Source organism: Crassostrea angulata, chromosome 6 (genome assembly GCF_025612915.1).
Source record: "Crassostrea angulata isolate pt1a10 chromosome 6, ASM2561291v2, whole genome shotgun sequence".
Classification (NCBI taxonomy): domain Eukaryota; kingdom Metazoa; phylum Mollusca; class Bivalvia; order Ostreida; family Ostreidae; genus Magallana; species Magallana angulata.
Genome location: NC_069116.1, coordinates 57,387,767 through 57,403,899, shown reverse-complemented (window position 1 = coordinate 57,403,899; position 16,133 = coordinate 57,387,767). Strand labels below are relative to the sequence as shown.

Here is a 16,133-nt window from a genome sequence, read left to right as displayed (position 1 = left end):
AAACCGGACAAGGATACAACTAAAGACGAATTGAGCTGAATTATATTACTTTCTAAATTTTAAATTTCACTGACATTTGCCTTGTAATATTGTATGACAAAAAGCCCCACATTAAACGATGACTGAGTTACAATTTTTTTTAATATATTACTTTAAAGTCCGTTAAGTCACATGATCTCACATTGAGACAAAATGGCGGAAGGTACATAGTTGGGAGTCGTGATTATCAAAATATGCATTTCTGTACAATGTCTTATGCATAAATTTCTCTTAATTTTCTGATGCAGCATTGCTTTGAAAATCATTTAATCTAAAAAAAAAAAAATAATTGTGTAGAATATGCACAAGCTGTTTATACTCATTAGATCTAAATATCGTCTGAAATCTCTTATGAACTATACTGTACGCATTCTTGTTGCATTTTCAGGGGAGGTGGTAAAGCTACAGAATCACCTCAGTCTGCTGAGAGAGGAGTATGTCAAGCTCCAGAACCGCTTGGCCGAGGTGGAGAAGAAGTACCAGATTGCAGTGGCTGCCTCGGGACAGGGAGTGGATGACAACTTTGTGGCCAGGTTACTCAAAACAGTCTCCGACCTGTTTGACAAAGAATTGTACAGGTACATACACTTAAGGGTTTTTTCCTTTTTCCTCTACATAATAAAGAATCTCTGGAAAATATAATCAGGTAAAAATGTTATGTGCATGAAAAGTGTGCTGGAAAAATCCTGTTTAAAGGAATAAGGAGATACTGAATAAATTATACTACCGTTAATATCATACATATGTACATACTTTTAGCAGTGTAGACCTCTTCAGAGTAACTGTGATTATCAGATACTGCTCTTTTGCAGAGCAAAATGGCATAGTTTTCTGAAATATGACATAACATCAATTGTTTCATTTATAATGTCATTTAATTACCTACCTACTAAAACTTTGGCAAAGTATATCAATTTGCCCTGTGAGAGAGCAGTTCTGCATTTATCATGACGGGGTCTATTGATGCACTAAATATTTCCAACATGAAAAGAGAATCCTCTTTTTGTATTTTAGTGATTTGACCATTAGTCTTGAAGGATCCAGGAATTTGAGGGGCCATCGTTTTGTTTTAGCAGCAAGGAGTGACTACTGGGGGGTGGAGGACCTCTCTCAGGTCACCACTTTGGACCTCTCAGGTAAAGGACGTTAAAATATTTTTAATTGTACTTATTAAACTGCAGAATGAATTTATACATGTATTTGTATAAAATATGACCATTGACAATATAAAGATGAAGTGAAATTTATGCAATATATACATGTGTATCATTTTAGTTCCTCAAAGTGTCCAAACCATATCATGCTATACGATGCTTTTACATTTTGATTCCCCATGTGATTAAAATCAAAAAAGGAAACAGATTTGACTATGTAGTCTTGGACACATATTACGTATTATAACTTTGCATCTTGTTTGATCAGATGTTTTGCACTTAGGAACTTGACTAGATCCGACCCTTTAGGTCAAGTTAATGTTATGATACTACATTGTATTTATTTATCTTTTGATGTAATACAGATATCAAGTATGAGGTTTCCTATGCCCTGATGAAATGGGTGTACACGGACAGCATTGACATTAAGACAGACGAGTTGTTTCTGTTGGAACTTCTGCGTACTGCCACTCGATTCAAGTTAAAGGTCCTACAAGAAAGGTATTTTAATTAACAGCTGCAATTCTAATTGCTACTGTCAAGGAATGTTTAAACATCCAGTTTAATTATGCTGCTTTGCATCAATAGGTGTGAGAATGGACTGATGTCTTTTGTCAACATGAAGAATTGTATCCGGTTTTATCAGACAGCTGAGGAAATTCAGGCAGAGCTTTTAAAGAATCATTGTTCAGAACTTATTTCAAACCACTGGGTGAGTTGGAAGAGAGTGAAAAAAAAAAGATAGAGAAGAATTCTGCTCAAGATCAGTTGTTCTCATATTATCTTTAAAAAGTTCTGATATGTTCTAAGTAAAATTATGACTTTTCATTGATAAATAGGACTGCACCAAGAATTAGTTTGGAACATAAATTAACAAAAACCAGAAAACAACAATAAACACATGTATGTCTAGCTTGATTCTGGTTTTAATATTGGGATAGAATAGTTAACGTGCAGTTTATATTGTCTTAGCATCTAGAAATATTCTCCAATAGGCAAACTGGAAACTCTATTATATACTCTAATGATATACTGTCATTTTTTTGTCCGAATCAGAAAACTTTCAATCACGTTTAAATGTAAATAAATAATCATAGACACTATAATAATTGATGTAATAATTTCTCTGAAAATGCCCCACTTTAATGTCATTATGATGTTGTTATAGAATGATTTTACCAGTGAGGACTTTGAACACATGCCTGCCCCCCTGCTGTATCAGATGTTTAAGACAAAGACCGAGTACCCACTCCACACTGCCATCCGGGCCAAGCGGGAGGATGTGGTCTTCCTTTATCTGATTGAGTTTGATGCCCAGGTAGGACAGTAAAGAAATTTTGAAAACAGATAAAGATCAATTTCATGCATGTTATGTTAACTATGTACATGTTTGTGGTTATTGAATCAAGTTGTGACTTTTAAGAAATATTTCTGTTTATCTGAAGTAATAAAAATTACTCTTCCCTTTGGTCACATAGGGAATATTTCACTCTGAGTTTTTCTCCTTTTGTTGATTTATTCAGTTGGAATATGGATATGGAAAATGTTTTAATTCCAGTCTAATTATTAATAATAATTTTCACTAGAAAATATTTACATGCATCTTGTATGCAGATATTATTCTGCTTTGTTGTTCACACAAATTTCATTGCATGATGTCAAAAGAACCAAAATCTGCAAGAGAATGTCTATATTAATATTAAAAATGTGACTTAAACTTTCACTTGATTATTAATGTGGTAACAATTGTCCTATGCTAGCTCCGCGGAAAGGTAAGCAATGATCGGATCATAGGTTGGTTAGAGGACCATCTCTTATTATAATTGTTCATCTTATTAACATTTACACAGACGTGCATGCACATGGCCCACATTGGCATGAAGTTATGCATTTTGTCCCATTAACAGATTCTGTTCATTGATACAATCATAACATCACAGTGTACACATACTAACTGTATTTACACACATGTATCTTTGCCTATTCAGGCTGTGAATTTCATGTGGAATATCTTTTCTTTCTTGATCAGTATATTCATGTAGATCCCTGTTTGGGCTAACTGTCTTGAACGGCTTATTCTGCAATATTTATCTGTTGTAACATAATCATTATCGTAGTCTATTTAGCAGTCATTTATCACAGATATCACCTACAAACAAAATTTACACTTTGCATTTTAGGTTAAATACTGGTGTATTTTTTTTCCTCCTGAGTAAAAACTCACTGTTTATCAGGTACTGGTAATTTTGACATATTAAAAATGATAGTTGTGTTTGCAAATGAAAGAACATTGCCAAACACTTAAGTGCACATTTTTTCACTCTAGATTTACACTGGTAATTAATTTGAAATACTAGTGTGCTAAATTGAATTTTTCAATTTTTTTCAAGGCCCAAATAGCCAACTTTAGGCTGTTTATCATTTCCTAGAAAATTATATAACTAACCCAGAATTATATGTAGATTGTAATTATATAATAGACTCAGGTATAATGTATCCATGTTAAATTGTTAATGATTAATTGAAGTATGTAAATCATGGGAATGGCATAACTTATCTTTTCATTTACATGTCTGGTAAATGGGATATCTATTTTAATTCACGTAAATTCATGTAAAATCTTGAGTCAACGTACATTTACATTGTCTATTTAAAAAAAATATCATAAGTTACACACTCTTTCTTATTTATTTTTCCTTCCCATAGCATGGTTCTTGGATATAAATGGAGTTGAATTTTTAGTGATTTTTTTAAAACAGTTTGAAATTCTGTTCTATATCTACTGCAGTAAAACACATGTATAGCTAATTGCCAGGGACTTCTGATTTTGATTAAATATAAACAAGATTAAGGGGAATAAAACTGACCTTACTGCAAACTTAAATTGGTTACAAGGCTGGACATGTTTGCTGTAATCCTGTTTTATTGTTTATGATCATTGATGGTTTCACTGTTTTCATTATTTTCACTGATTAACAAATCTGTGCTTCCTCTCTTACAGTTAGTGGAGAAGCTGAATGAGGTGGACAACCGGGGTGATCTCCCCTTGGATCTAGCACTGAGCACTAAACAGGAGAGCATTGCCATGACACTTGTCAATCATAAAGTGGACGTCAATCGCCGTGACAATGCAGGGAAATGTCTACTTCACAAGGCTATCAAAAGAGGTTAGAAATTCTCTCCAGTTGCCAAAATGATCAACAATCACAATGAACAAGTATCTTACATTGTAATCATCCCCCCATCCTTCATACTCATCATAATTATGTAATACAGCTGATTGATTTTTGTCTCTGACTGGGAAGTTATGCTAGCCATATTACCTTCAGATAGATGGACCACAGTATTTTATCATTGAGTAATTTCAGAGTGATCTGAAGAATTTGACTGTAAACTACACAGGTGATGAGTTCTCTGCCACATTCCTGATTCAGCATCATGCTGATGTAAATCTGACAACTTACCTGGACAAGGAGAGTCCACTTCACATGGTGGCCAGCTATAACCCGGAGGTCACTGGGTCAGAGGTCATGGCTGGGATGGCCAGGCTAGCACAGAAAATGATCGACTTCGAGGCGGATCCCAACCTACAAGATGCCTCAGGGAGGTAAATGTAGATATTGAATCAGTCTTTGTGCAGTGGTTGCTGTATTTCTATCAATTGACTGCCTATTATGTTTAACAAGAGTTAGAATTTATTCCTCATCAAACTTTACCAAAGTAATGACCACTATTCTAATGACATAGAATACATGTAGTGCTACAGTCTGTCTGTTTTAAATTTGAATCATGTGAGTGACTGATCAGAATTTTACAGGTTAGACAGAGTATTACAAGTGAATATTGTGTCTTTCAGTACGCCACTTCACTGTGCTGTGTTCAGTAAGAATGAGCCAGTGTTGAAGATACTACTGGATTGTGGGAAGGTCAAGTTTGAGCTGAAGAACTCAGATGGTCACACCCCTCTCTGGCTGGCTTTACAACAGGTATGGTACAGTATACATTTAGGTGTCATAGTATTACATCAGATGTATTGTTCTTTTTGCTTTTTGTGCTTCATTCATATCGTAGACTACAAGATTTTGACATTGCTGAAGACAACAACACTGCTGAACAAAATGTGTTGTAGCATTGATAAATAGCGGTACCACAGGGGCCAAGCCCCTTTTAACATTAATTTCAATGTAACCACATTGAAATTAATGTTAAAACGGGCTTGGCCCCTGTGACCGGTACATGTATATTTGAGAAATACATTGATTTGATTGACCTGTGTTTAGGGGGAGGAGCTAGGTGGGACATCAGAACAGGTGTACAGTCCTTCGAGTTTTGCTGCGCAGCTTATCAGTAAGGGAGCCTCCCCAGATGCAGTGGAACCAGAGACAGGTACATAGATCAGATACTCTGCTCTCGCCACAGACACACATGTTAGCATGTCTTAACTTATTAACTTATTAAAGGTTGGTACTTGGAACAGTTGATTTGATTGAATGGTCTCCATTTCAGGTGATTGTCTTTTACATCTCTGTGCTCAGTGTGGTAACTCAAGGGCAGGAATATTTTTAGCCAAACATGGAGCAAAAGTGAATCTCACAAACAGTAAGGTAAGGCTGCAATATTCCAGCTTCATTTGTTGCCATAGATACCGGGGTACTGATATCTCCTGAAAGTTGTACCTGTATTTACTCTTTGAAATGTTTGATATTACTAAACACAATTTAAATATGTTAGTAAGATTATCAACCCCTCCTTGTCTATAAATTTTTGATATTCTGATTTCAGGGAGAGACTCCTTTACATTTAGCTTGCTTAAAAGGATTAACTGAATTAGTAGAAGTTTTATTAGACAAGGGAGCCAATCCCAACTCACAGACTCATACTCCCTCTACTGGACATCTGGGTCTTGAAGAGGAGACAACTCCTGTATCACAACAAACACCACTTCACCTTGCCTTGGTCAACAACCATTCCAGTATTGTAGAACTCTTTCTTCAACACAAAAGTAAGGAATTACAAATGATTGATCTGATTGACTTTGGAATATATTTAATTATTTTTGTGTTGCATGTGCTGTTTTTTAAACCCCTTAGTTTTGTAACTGTACTTGGCTTTGTGATTTAATGCATAAAAAATGCCAGTAATACATGTTCTTAAGGTTCATCATTGTGTGTGGTAGTCTAATGTTTGTGAATTTTTTGGATGCTTCTTACCCAGAAATTGTCATCCCCAAGAATTTGCTATAAGTATACACAGAGTCTTTTGGTTTGGTTACCTGCAAAATTACTGATATGCTTCTATGAACCAATTTATTTTAATAACCCATGAACATTTGCCCCCACAAAATAAAACTTGATTTTTATCTTGAACAATCCTTCAATCTAACTGTCTGTATTATTAACAGTCCATGCTGCACACAGTGTAGACTCCCTGAAGATTATACCAAGCTTCAACATCAAGGATTCTGAGGGTCAAACAGTGCTGGGTCTGGCCCTGTGGTCTGGACTCCACGAAGAGGCTGGGCGACTCCTTGGGGCAGGGGCCAACATCAACGAGAAAAACTCAGAGGGCATGACCTTACTTCACCAGGCCATAGAAAAACAGGACACCAGCAGTGCCTTGTTTCTGATAGAACACAAAGCTGACCTAACCATTAAGTACATATCAGAATGTCTCCCTGTCACATGTAGTATAAATCATGTTTATAATGATGTATCAGTGTATAAGAGAAAGCTTTTGTACATGTGTCAGAGAATGAATATTTAAAAAGACAAGCTCATTTCACTTTTAAAAATCAAAATTAAAAACTTGTTCAACATAAATTTAAAAAGACAGATAATAACATATACTGTTTAGTGATTAAAGAATTTTATTTTTCCAGAACCAATGATTTTGAGACCCCACTGCAGCATGCTATACGGCGCCACCTACCAGTAGTTGTAGATGTCCTCAGTAAAAAGGGAGCCAACTTAAACATCAAAAACCAAGAGGGAGACTGCCCATTGTGGCAGGCATTGGACTCGGGCCAAGAGGACGTCGCTCAAGTTCTGGTGAGGAATTACTGACCATTGAGGCATTGTCGAATGTTCAGAAAGAATTCATTATTTGATTAATTACTGGTAAAGAATAAGATTAGTTTAATGTCATTGTCCATTTAGTTTGTCAATATATTTGATATTTTTTTTTATTAGAGAAATAAAATGAGATTTTAATGTTCAGTGAATATGATATGAATATTTTGAATGCAAATTTGACCTGTTTTTACTCTGTTAGATAAACATTCTAAATGTATTAAGTTAATATCATCTAACAATCTTGGTGTCTCCTGTTCATGTAGGTAAAGCATGGTTGTGATGTAGATCTGTGGTCGGAGGGTCCAGGGAAATGTCAACAGACGCTGCTTCACCGGGCCATTGACGAGAACAATGAATCCATCGCCTGCTTCCTCATCAAAAAGTAAGAAGCTAGTTCTAACTGATGTAGTGCAAAGAAAAATTCGTCAAGGAGGATTATGAAAGGTTTTTATGTCAGAGTTCTGTATGTGAACTTTAATGCTTTGTTTTTTTGTTTGTCAGTGGCTGCGATAAGAACAGTCCACGCCGACCCGGACTGAATGGAGAGGGAGAGGATGAGGCAAGGTAATGCTCAAGACTTGCTAATATTAGGGAATTTCTCAATCAACATTTCAATAAAGTATTGTAAAAATGAACTATGGAATGTCATATGAATTCATACAGGAAAAGAAAAAATGCTGCAAATAATTTTCAGAGCTGAAATTACTATTTTGTTAATAAAAAAAATCTTAGAAGACAAGTCATTGATACATACATATTTTGTAAAACTACACTGTAAGAAAAAAACCAAGAGTGTTTTTGTTTTACATCTGGAGATATGGATATGAAAATTGATGTAATTGAATGTGCATGTACATGTATGTTTTCGAAGGGATGGGTGTTCCCCACTTCACTTGGCCTGTACCTGGGGCCTGGAGCTGGTGGTACAATGTCTGATGGAGTACAACGCTGATGTCAACACCAAGGTAACAGAGGCACTGTGTTTATGTTCTAGTACATGTATACCTCTGCATTAATTTTGAGCCTTAATTTCCTCTTTATTTCATCCATGTAAATCAATGTCCTCTTCACATATAGATGTTAAATAAAACATTAGTAAATGCAGATAAATTTTGAAATTACTTCTGTATTTACAATTTGCCATTGCAACTGAAAGCAAAAGAACTGAGAAATGACTAAGTTTGATTTGTGAAATGCAATTTGAGAAAAATCTCAGCTGAGTAAATTCTCAGGATTTGAGATTAAACTTAGGTAAAAACTTAAGTTTTTTTTGTGAAATCGGAGCCTGTATTCAACATTTATTAAATAGTTACATGTGCATTCCTGTTAACAGGGCACAGCTTTTGCATAATGTAGAGTTTAGAATAATAACTTGCTTGTATTTATATTTTTTATTTAGGATGCAGAGGGAAAGACTCCTATCCACATTGCAATAGAGAACCAGCATGCAGTGATTATCTCCCTTCTACTGGCTCATCCAGGATTAGATCTGACTATCAGGGACAGGGCAGGATTAACTCCCTTTGCTGCTGCTATGACAACCAAGAACAACAAAGCAGCACAGGCTATTCTGAACAGGGAACCTAATGCAGCAGAACAGGTAGTGCTTCATTGCATATTATCGCTATCATCAGATCCATTTAGAGTGGTAAATCTGTTGAGACATACATATAAGAACCACTTCACCAAAAATCATAACATTTACAAAAAGCTTGTGTAATAAAATTGGGGGATTCCACAACCAGGCTTTAACCTAAGACCCTTCAGTTTTAAAAACAACTTTCTACCAACTGAGATAAAGGGTTAACCCATTAGCTAGTGCAAGTAGGAGCATGGCAGTACTGAGTCTAAGTGCACTCTATCATACTTGTATATATAGCATAGATTCTAAATTGTTAAAATTGTGGCCTTCAGGCCAGCAAGCAGAGTCTGACTTCAAGTCTTTTATTCTTTCCTCTTGAATATTGCTATAAAGAACTTTGCAGCTGTTGTCTTTATTGATAGATTAGCTTTAAATTGAATGTCTTTTCTTTGATTCAGCATCACTTCTCCCTACCATATCATTATGAAGGAAATAAATACATCATATACGTATTATTCTGATTTTCTTTTTTCATTTAGGTGGATAACAAGGGGTATAACTTTCTCCACACTGCCATACAGAAGAGTGACATAGAGAGTGTGTTGTTTCTGATGAGTGTCCAGGCCAATGTGAACTCCCCCACTCAGGACTCCAAGAAGCTGATGCCCCTCCACCTGGCCGTGATGGCTGGCTCCGAGATGATCGTCAGGAACTTGGTCAGTCAAGAAAACTTCACCAAAATACTTTGAAGCCTTTTTTTTTTTTTACAAACATAGCAGATTTTTATCAATAGGGAAGATCTGATGGTTAAATTGTTGACCACCTAGCCTCCTTAACATACTTGATTATCTTGGTCAATGTGTAGAGTGTAGCTATAACTGATCTACTGTTGACCTACTGTTTGGTGTTTAATTTCAGTTACTTGCTGGAGCAGATATAAATGCCAGAACCCGACATGATGAGACCTCCCTCCATCTGGCAGCAGAAAGGGACCACGCCTCCATCTGTTCCATTCTCCTTGGCAACAAAATTGACTTTGATGCTTTGGATGAGAACCAGAAAAATGGCAAGTCTATAACACAAGAGAACCACGAATTGCCATTAAAGTATTCTTTTTAGGGCTTTTGGCAGAAAGCAGCTTTTGCAAAATCAAGTACATAGCTCAAAATCCTAGACATGTCAAATTATTTGTTTTAAATTCAAAAATGTGCAAAATCAGATCTACTCTGATATGACTAAAAACAAAATTTCCACCAAATGTCACATGTCTGGTAAGAAGTACAGGTATCTTACAGATATAAAAGCAAGACAATCATGTATCTTTATATAAATAGAGATCTTTTTGCATCTAGCTCTTCACATTGCCACTCAGGCGGGAAACATCAACACTGTGAGAGTGTTACTGACCGAATCTCGAATCAACGCTGAAGCTGTCAACGCCAAGTAAGATCCTCTATCTATTGTTATTTATTTGTTTTTAAAAAAATGCTTGCCTTAGAATAATGTTTAATCAATTTATTGAAATCTCTTACAATCTAGGGGACAGACTCCTTTGCATAATCTTGGTCAGTATGGGAAAGAGAATGCAGCAGCCATGTTTGAACTTTTCCGGGAAACCATGCCTGACTATCCACTGGATATTCCAGACTCAGAGGGGAATACTGGTAAATTCTGTCACCCTGTTTGCCTTCAAAACATGTTTAAACTCTATCAATAATCTGAATTTAGGAGACCAAACCAAAGTTATCAATAAGGTGATCATGTTGAAGGTTTTTGATCTTTTATTTTGTGTGTTTATCCAGTGCTGCTCCTAGCCTATATGAATGGTAATGGTAACCTTTGTCGCAGTCTGGTCAGGGCAGGTGCTCGACTAGGAACCATGAACAAACAGGGAATCAGTATATTCAATGCTCCAGTCGCCACAAAACAACTACTCTTTAAACTTTTAGGTAAGGGCAGCTGCAAAGTTAACAAAATTTTGTTCAAACTTGAAAGGGGGTGGAATTGTAAAAAAAAAAGGTACAGTGTTTTGTAAAAAAAAAAACAGATAGTTAAGATCTCATTCATTTTATTCCTGCTCAAGTCTGAATTTTTTCTATAATAAATGCTGCAAAATATTACGTTAAAACTCGAAAAGAAGTGAGATCACAATCAAAATAATTTGGTGTATTTAGGAGACCAAACCAAAAATAATGTAAGTGGCTAAGATATGGTCAGAATTTTTACTGTATTGTAACCTGCTCTGTGTATCGTCTAGTAGCATGAGCTGTAGTGTTTTTACTCTGGTCTTTCCAGATATGTTATCCTCAGAACCTCCTTGGTCTGAGGGGGAGATTTGTCTGGAGTGTGGGGTCAAGTTTGGCATCAAAACCAGAAAACATCACTGGTAAGTTAACGTTTGTGGATTCAATAAAATTAAATGGAATTTGTGAAATAAGATGGAACCAGGAAAAAATTTTAGGTAGCCAATTAATGGATGAATTGAACTTATTTTTATTTAAATCTTGAATATAAAAATTATATCACAATTAACATTATAATAATTTGATAATTGCAATTATCAGTAGAAAAAAAATTGGAATCTAAAAATTATAAATAGATTTATTATTGAATAAACAGGGTGTCAGTTTTAATAATACTACATATATATGTTAACTATATAAACTTTTATCAATGTAAAATCTCTGAAATTTGACCCAGTCCTAATGATGTTACACTGAGCAAATAGAAAATAATTTACATTCTTTTGGGTGACTCTCTACTTAAGTTTGCAGAAGTTTCAAAATGTTTTTCATCGAAACATTTTGTTGACTTTGAAACTATCAATTCTGTTTGATATGGCTGTAATCTGAAAAAACGTCAATAAGAACTGATGCATTTGATTGTGACCTTTCAGCCGCCATTGTGGACGATTACTGTGTTCCAAGTGCTCAGCTAAAGACATGCCTATCATTAAGTATAACCTGTCCAAACCTGTACGTGTTTGTGAAATGTGCTTCGATGTTCTAAGCCTCGGAGGGACGTTTTAATCGACATTCAACTTAGTTTTTTCTCTGTTAATGCTTACAGTAGTCAGTGATATATTTGCTTTGTAAGCTGTACTTTTTTTATTTGAAAAAAAAAGCATAAAAAATTCTCCAGTTATTGTGGACAATGTCTGAATTAGCATTCGCATTTATTTTGACAGCTTAGCATCAAAATGAATTTTTTTTTATCAAATGGGAACAAAATAACCTCTGTATTAATTGTACTTCCTTTTTATTTTGAATGTATGTACTGTAGTTTTGGTAGTAGTTGAAATTCTCTTTTATGAGACATGGAGAGAAGCTCTAAGTATAAATTTCTAGTAACCATGTCTTTATACATTCTGGGAACAGATTGATTTCTTGGGAATGGACAGCAAAGGTTAAGCGTCGAAGTACTGCTCTTTTTATTTGGATGGAGAGATTATGTTTCCTTAAACAGTTTTTAAAACAAAAACAAAACACTTTTCATTTTGAATTTGTGAACAATTCTTCCTAAGACACTGTTTTCCAGATAAATATAATCTTCCATATTGGAACTTCCTCACAAAATATTGCCCTGGTACACATAGATAGGCATACACTTCTTGTGATTAAGAAGAAGTCTTTGTAATTTGAGTACTAATAAACTGCTCTTTAGCCATGTCTTCTAGAACTTGTTACATGTAGATGCACAAGTGATACTGTATGTTCCTAATTAAACGTGAAGAATTAATATCTGCATAAAATCGCGAGAAGCACATCTGGCAGATTTTAAAATCTCACTTTAATTTTTGGACAGATGTAAACTACATAATTATGTAAATGAAACTAGTGCGGTAAAAATTGGGCATTCGCAATTTTATATTGCAGTGACTTGATGCAAAACTGTTGAATCGCATTATTAAGTACTTGCATAAAATAAGGAATCTACAGTTATCGGTAATTAGTTACATGTACTTATTTCATCCTCTTACCTTTTGTTTATAAGCCAATTATTTTCTGAGAACTGTAAACCAATTTTTCTTCACAACAAGTTTATATCTTGTAAAACCAGTGAAAAACTAGTTAGAATGAAATAATTTTTAAAGTAACTGTTGAAACCTTCATTGATGATATCAGGGACTTATATACTAAATAGTTATGAGAGGTATGCTTTGTGGCATTAGATCTTTTTAAGTTGAGACTCACAATCCGTGCAAGATGTTTTGGCAAACAAACAAAAACTCATTTCCAGAACTAAAACTTGCATTTGTGGATCAAATAAAACTTTCCATCCATTAATGGATGAAAAACAAATTTGATAGAATCACGCTACTTATGCTACATATAAAGATGGGATGATTGTTTTCATGAAATGAATCCTTTGGATTTTTTCTGTGTTTGATTAATAAAGACATCAAACCACGATATACAAAGATAGAGTGAAAATCAAACCATTTGACCCTTTATTTGAAAGAAACTAAAAATATGACAAGTTGGAATTGAACTTATTTACTGGTAATACTTACTGGTATATTATTATAAGTTACCTGCATATGTTGTCCATTAGATAATATAAATATATGGTCACCTTATGGTGTTCAAATATCATAAAATTACAACCTTATTACTCTATTCCTTATACTCCTTTTTATTCACTTATGAATTACCTCAAATATAAGTTGAAGCATATCTAGAATATAACAGTATGTATACTACTTGTATGGTAAAATCTGTCTTGGAAGTTGGATTAATTCAAACATGATGTTTGTATGTGAACTGTAAAGTTTAATGTTAGCTTGATAGTAATGAAATGTAATTTATTCTGTCAAGTAAGTTCCTGATTTTATTTTTGTAAGCTGGAACTTATAAATCCTGTATGTTTTAATTGTTATAATCTCTGTAGGCATTATGTATTATATATAACACTGTTGTTAATGTAAATTACAAAGACACAATTAATACTAATTAATATCAATACAAAATATTATAGGTAAAACAGGCATTACATATTATATAAATAGTGCCTGTTTGGGAGGGTAAGAGTTGAAATTGACACCCCGAGGAAACCATTGTCAACCGACGCAAAGCGGAGGTTGACAACGGTTTTCGAGGGATGTCATTTTCAACTGTTATCCTCCCAAACAGTCACTATTTATTTTATTATACTGAATGTCTTAATTTTAGAGAATTTTTATATTGCTTTTTTATAGAAATGACGTGAATTCTACTGCGAACCGTACGCGCATAATTTACGCGCATGTAACAATTCGTTGTGTTACCCGTTGCCAAGTGTGTTGCTAAGGCTGAGGGTAATAGAACTGATTATCAACTGCGTCTTAACCAATCAGATTTCAGTATTTAACATGAAAGTAAAGATAATGGTCAACCTGTTGTAAGTTTATAGCCATATCAGCTACTTAAACTATTTCTGGACATCCTAATCATACAATTTGTAAATATGCCTATTACTCTGACGAACCTCTGACTTGCATATCTACTCTGTGGTATACTGCGGGTAATAGCAATTGCAATTTTAAAGCTTAAGTTAGAAGGTTACCTATATCTTTCACAACAATTTTTTGCAAAAAATTACATGGCTTTTTTAAATGACATTTTATTTCAAACAGCTAGGTAATATTTGAATAAGTTTACACTTTTAACGTAGTTACATGGTTGAAATGACTATGTGTATACTACGGCACTAACGGTTGTCAGGGTCTTGGGAGTCAGGTCAAGGTCTGTCAAAATGAAACTAGATGATAGATCCACTCACATACTGCTTCAGTAACAAGTGATGGAGGGTATCTAAAATCCGACTGAACGGATTGACCCAGTCACACACAACTGAGTGACGTTCAGAACAACTTTTATATCCTGAAGTACAGGGTCTATGTGCAATACCAGGAACTAATTTTGTTATATTTATTTACAGTTTGTTACTGCTTTTTAAGTACTTGTAATGCATTAAATGTGTCCAAACACATGCCACTGTGTTTTGTGTTTCATATTGTCACTTCAGAAATATTTGCAGCAATATGGGGGTGGGTGGGTTATGTTGAATTGCGGACGCGAAATTTTTGAGATTAAAATATAAAGTAACACCCATCATAAGATATATTTTGAGATAAACTTGTATATAAAATGACATTTCACGGTTTTTTATGGCTTACGGCCATCTAGTTGCCGGGTAATCTTTACGGCAAAGAGTTCAGTTATCTGAACATGCGAGACAAAAAATAGTTCTATTCGAATGTTGCAAAGTTAACTGTTTGTTGTTCAAAATAAATATCTTTTAGCAAGATTATATTTTCCATATGTTATTATCACTTATGTTATTGTAACCAATATGAATTGACTTTATTTAAATAAATTCGAAATCTAACGCGAATGAATATTAAATGCAGTGTTTTCCCTAGGCCGTTTTTGCATAGAGGTATAGGCCCCGCCATGCATCACAGAGTGCCGCCATGCTTTCCGCTATGCATACATGTATTATAAGCAAAAACTCTTTTCCCAATTATTTTAGATCCTAACAGTGATAAGTAAATGTAAATTTGTCGTTAATTCGTTCAATCTTCATAAAAATGTTTGCACCCACAGGGAGCGTCGGTAACTTCGATCGACATCGATCTCAGCAAGGGGGAAAGTGTTTAACGATTAAAGACTGAACTTATGATTGAGATATATTGAAACTGGGGTTATAAATCGGTAATAAATGCGTATATAGAGGGGCAATTACTACTTGTTTTAATATAATGTGCCTTCTTCGACACCTCCGCCATTATCGAATGTTAGGGATTTTCCAAGATCTAAAAATAGCACAATGTTCCCTCGATGGAGTTACCTTGGTTGTGCTATGATTGAACTGTTCATATTGGAAACTTGAGACCAAATGTACTCAAATAAGAAAACAATGTACAGTAAAGCTTGATTGCAAGTCATATACGGAAGCGACGTCATATTACTATAACATAGAGACATCGTATAGTATGCCTCTGAAAATGACTGTGTACACATGTAATGTGAAGAGAGATTAACTGCAAAGTTATAGTGCAGTAATTAATTTTAATTAAATTTGGTGTCAAAACAAGTTTGCTGTAATTGAATAGTTCTGCCTGTTTCTTGCCCCCCCCCCCCCCCCCCCCCTCCAAAGAGTTTATCTCTGTACAAAGGGAAACAAAATAAAACAGAAGGTGTTAGAACTGCCCTGTGAATCTATATTTCTTATAAAAGCTTGTGAAGGTCAGCCTCTTAAAAAAGTAGAAAAAACCCAGAAAAATATATATGAATATACATTTAT

At 34.7% G+C, this 16,133-nt stretch overlaps 1 protein-coding gene across 2 annotated transcripts; it reads left to right on the top strand.

Annotated features, from left to right (window-relative positions):
- The first annotated feature begins 189 nt into the window (after positions 1–189).
- Positions 190–14,817, top strand: LOC128188887 (rabankyrin-5-like). 2 transcript variants are annotated; one of them, XM_052860196.1, is made up of 26 exons: positions 190–202; positions 428–617; positions 1,054–1,175; positions 1,559–1,694; positions 1,782–1,905; positions 2,362–2,511; positions 2,954–2,965; positions 4,195–4,360; positions 4,596–4,800; positions 5,050–5,179; positions 5,474–5,579; positions 5,700–5,797; positions 5,976–6,195; positions 6,595–6,847; positions 7,072–7,240; positions 7,528–7,646; positions 7,766–7,828; positions 8,136–8,229; positions 8,664–8,864; positions 9,386–9,562; positions 9,765–9,912; positions 10,199–10,289; positions 10,386–10,510; positions 10,649–10,795; positions 11,142–11,232; positions 11,743–14,817. In XM_052860196.1, exons 1-26 carry the CDS (start codon positions 193–195, stop codon positions 11,873–11,875), a joined length of 3,480 nt encoding a protein of 1,159 aa, XP_052716156.1. In that variant the 5' UTR covers positions 190–192; the 3' UTR covers positions 11,876–14,817. The 2 variants fall into 2 exon arrangements, with proteins under 2 accessions (XP_052716156.1, XP_052716157.1); XM_052860197.1 differs by lacking the exon at positions 2,954–2,965.
- Positions 14,818–16,133: the final 1,316 nt, after the last annotated feature.

Coding starts and splice junctions, on each gene's coding strand:
- LOC128188887 (XM_052860196.1), top strand. Junction 618..1,053: donor TTTGACAAAGAATTGTACAG/GTACATACACTT, acceptor TTTGTATTTTAG/TGATTTGACCATTAGTCTTG. Junction 5,798..5,975: donor TGAATCTCACAAACAGTAAG/GTAAGGCTGCAA, acceptor TTCTGATTTCAG/GGAGAGACTCCTTTACATTT.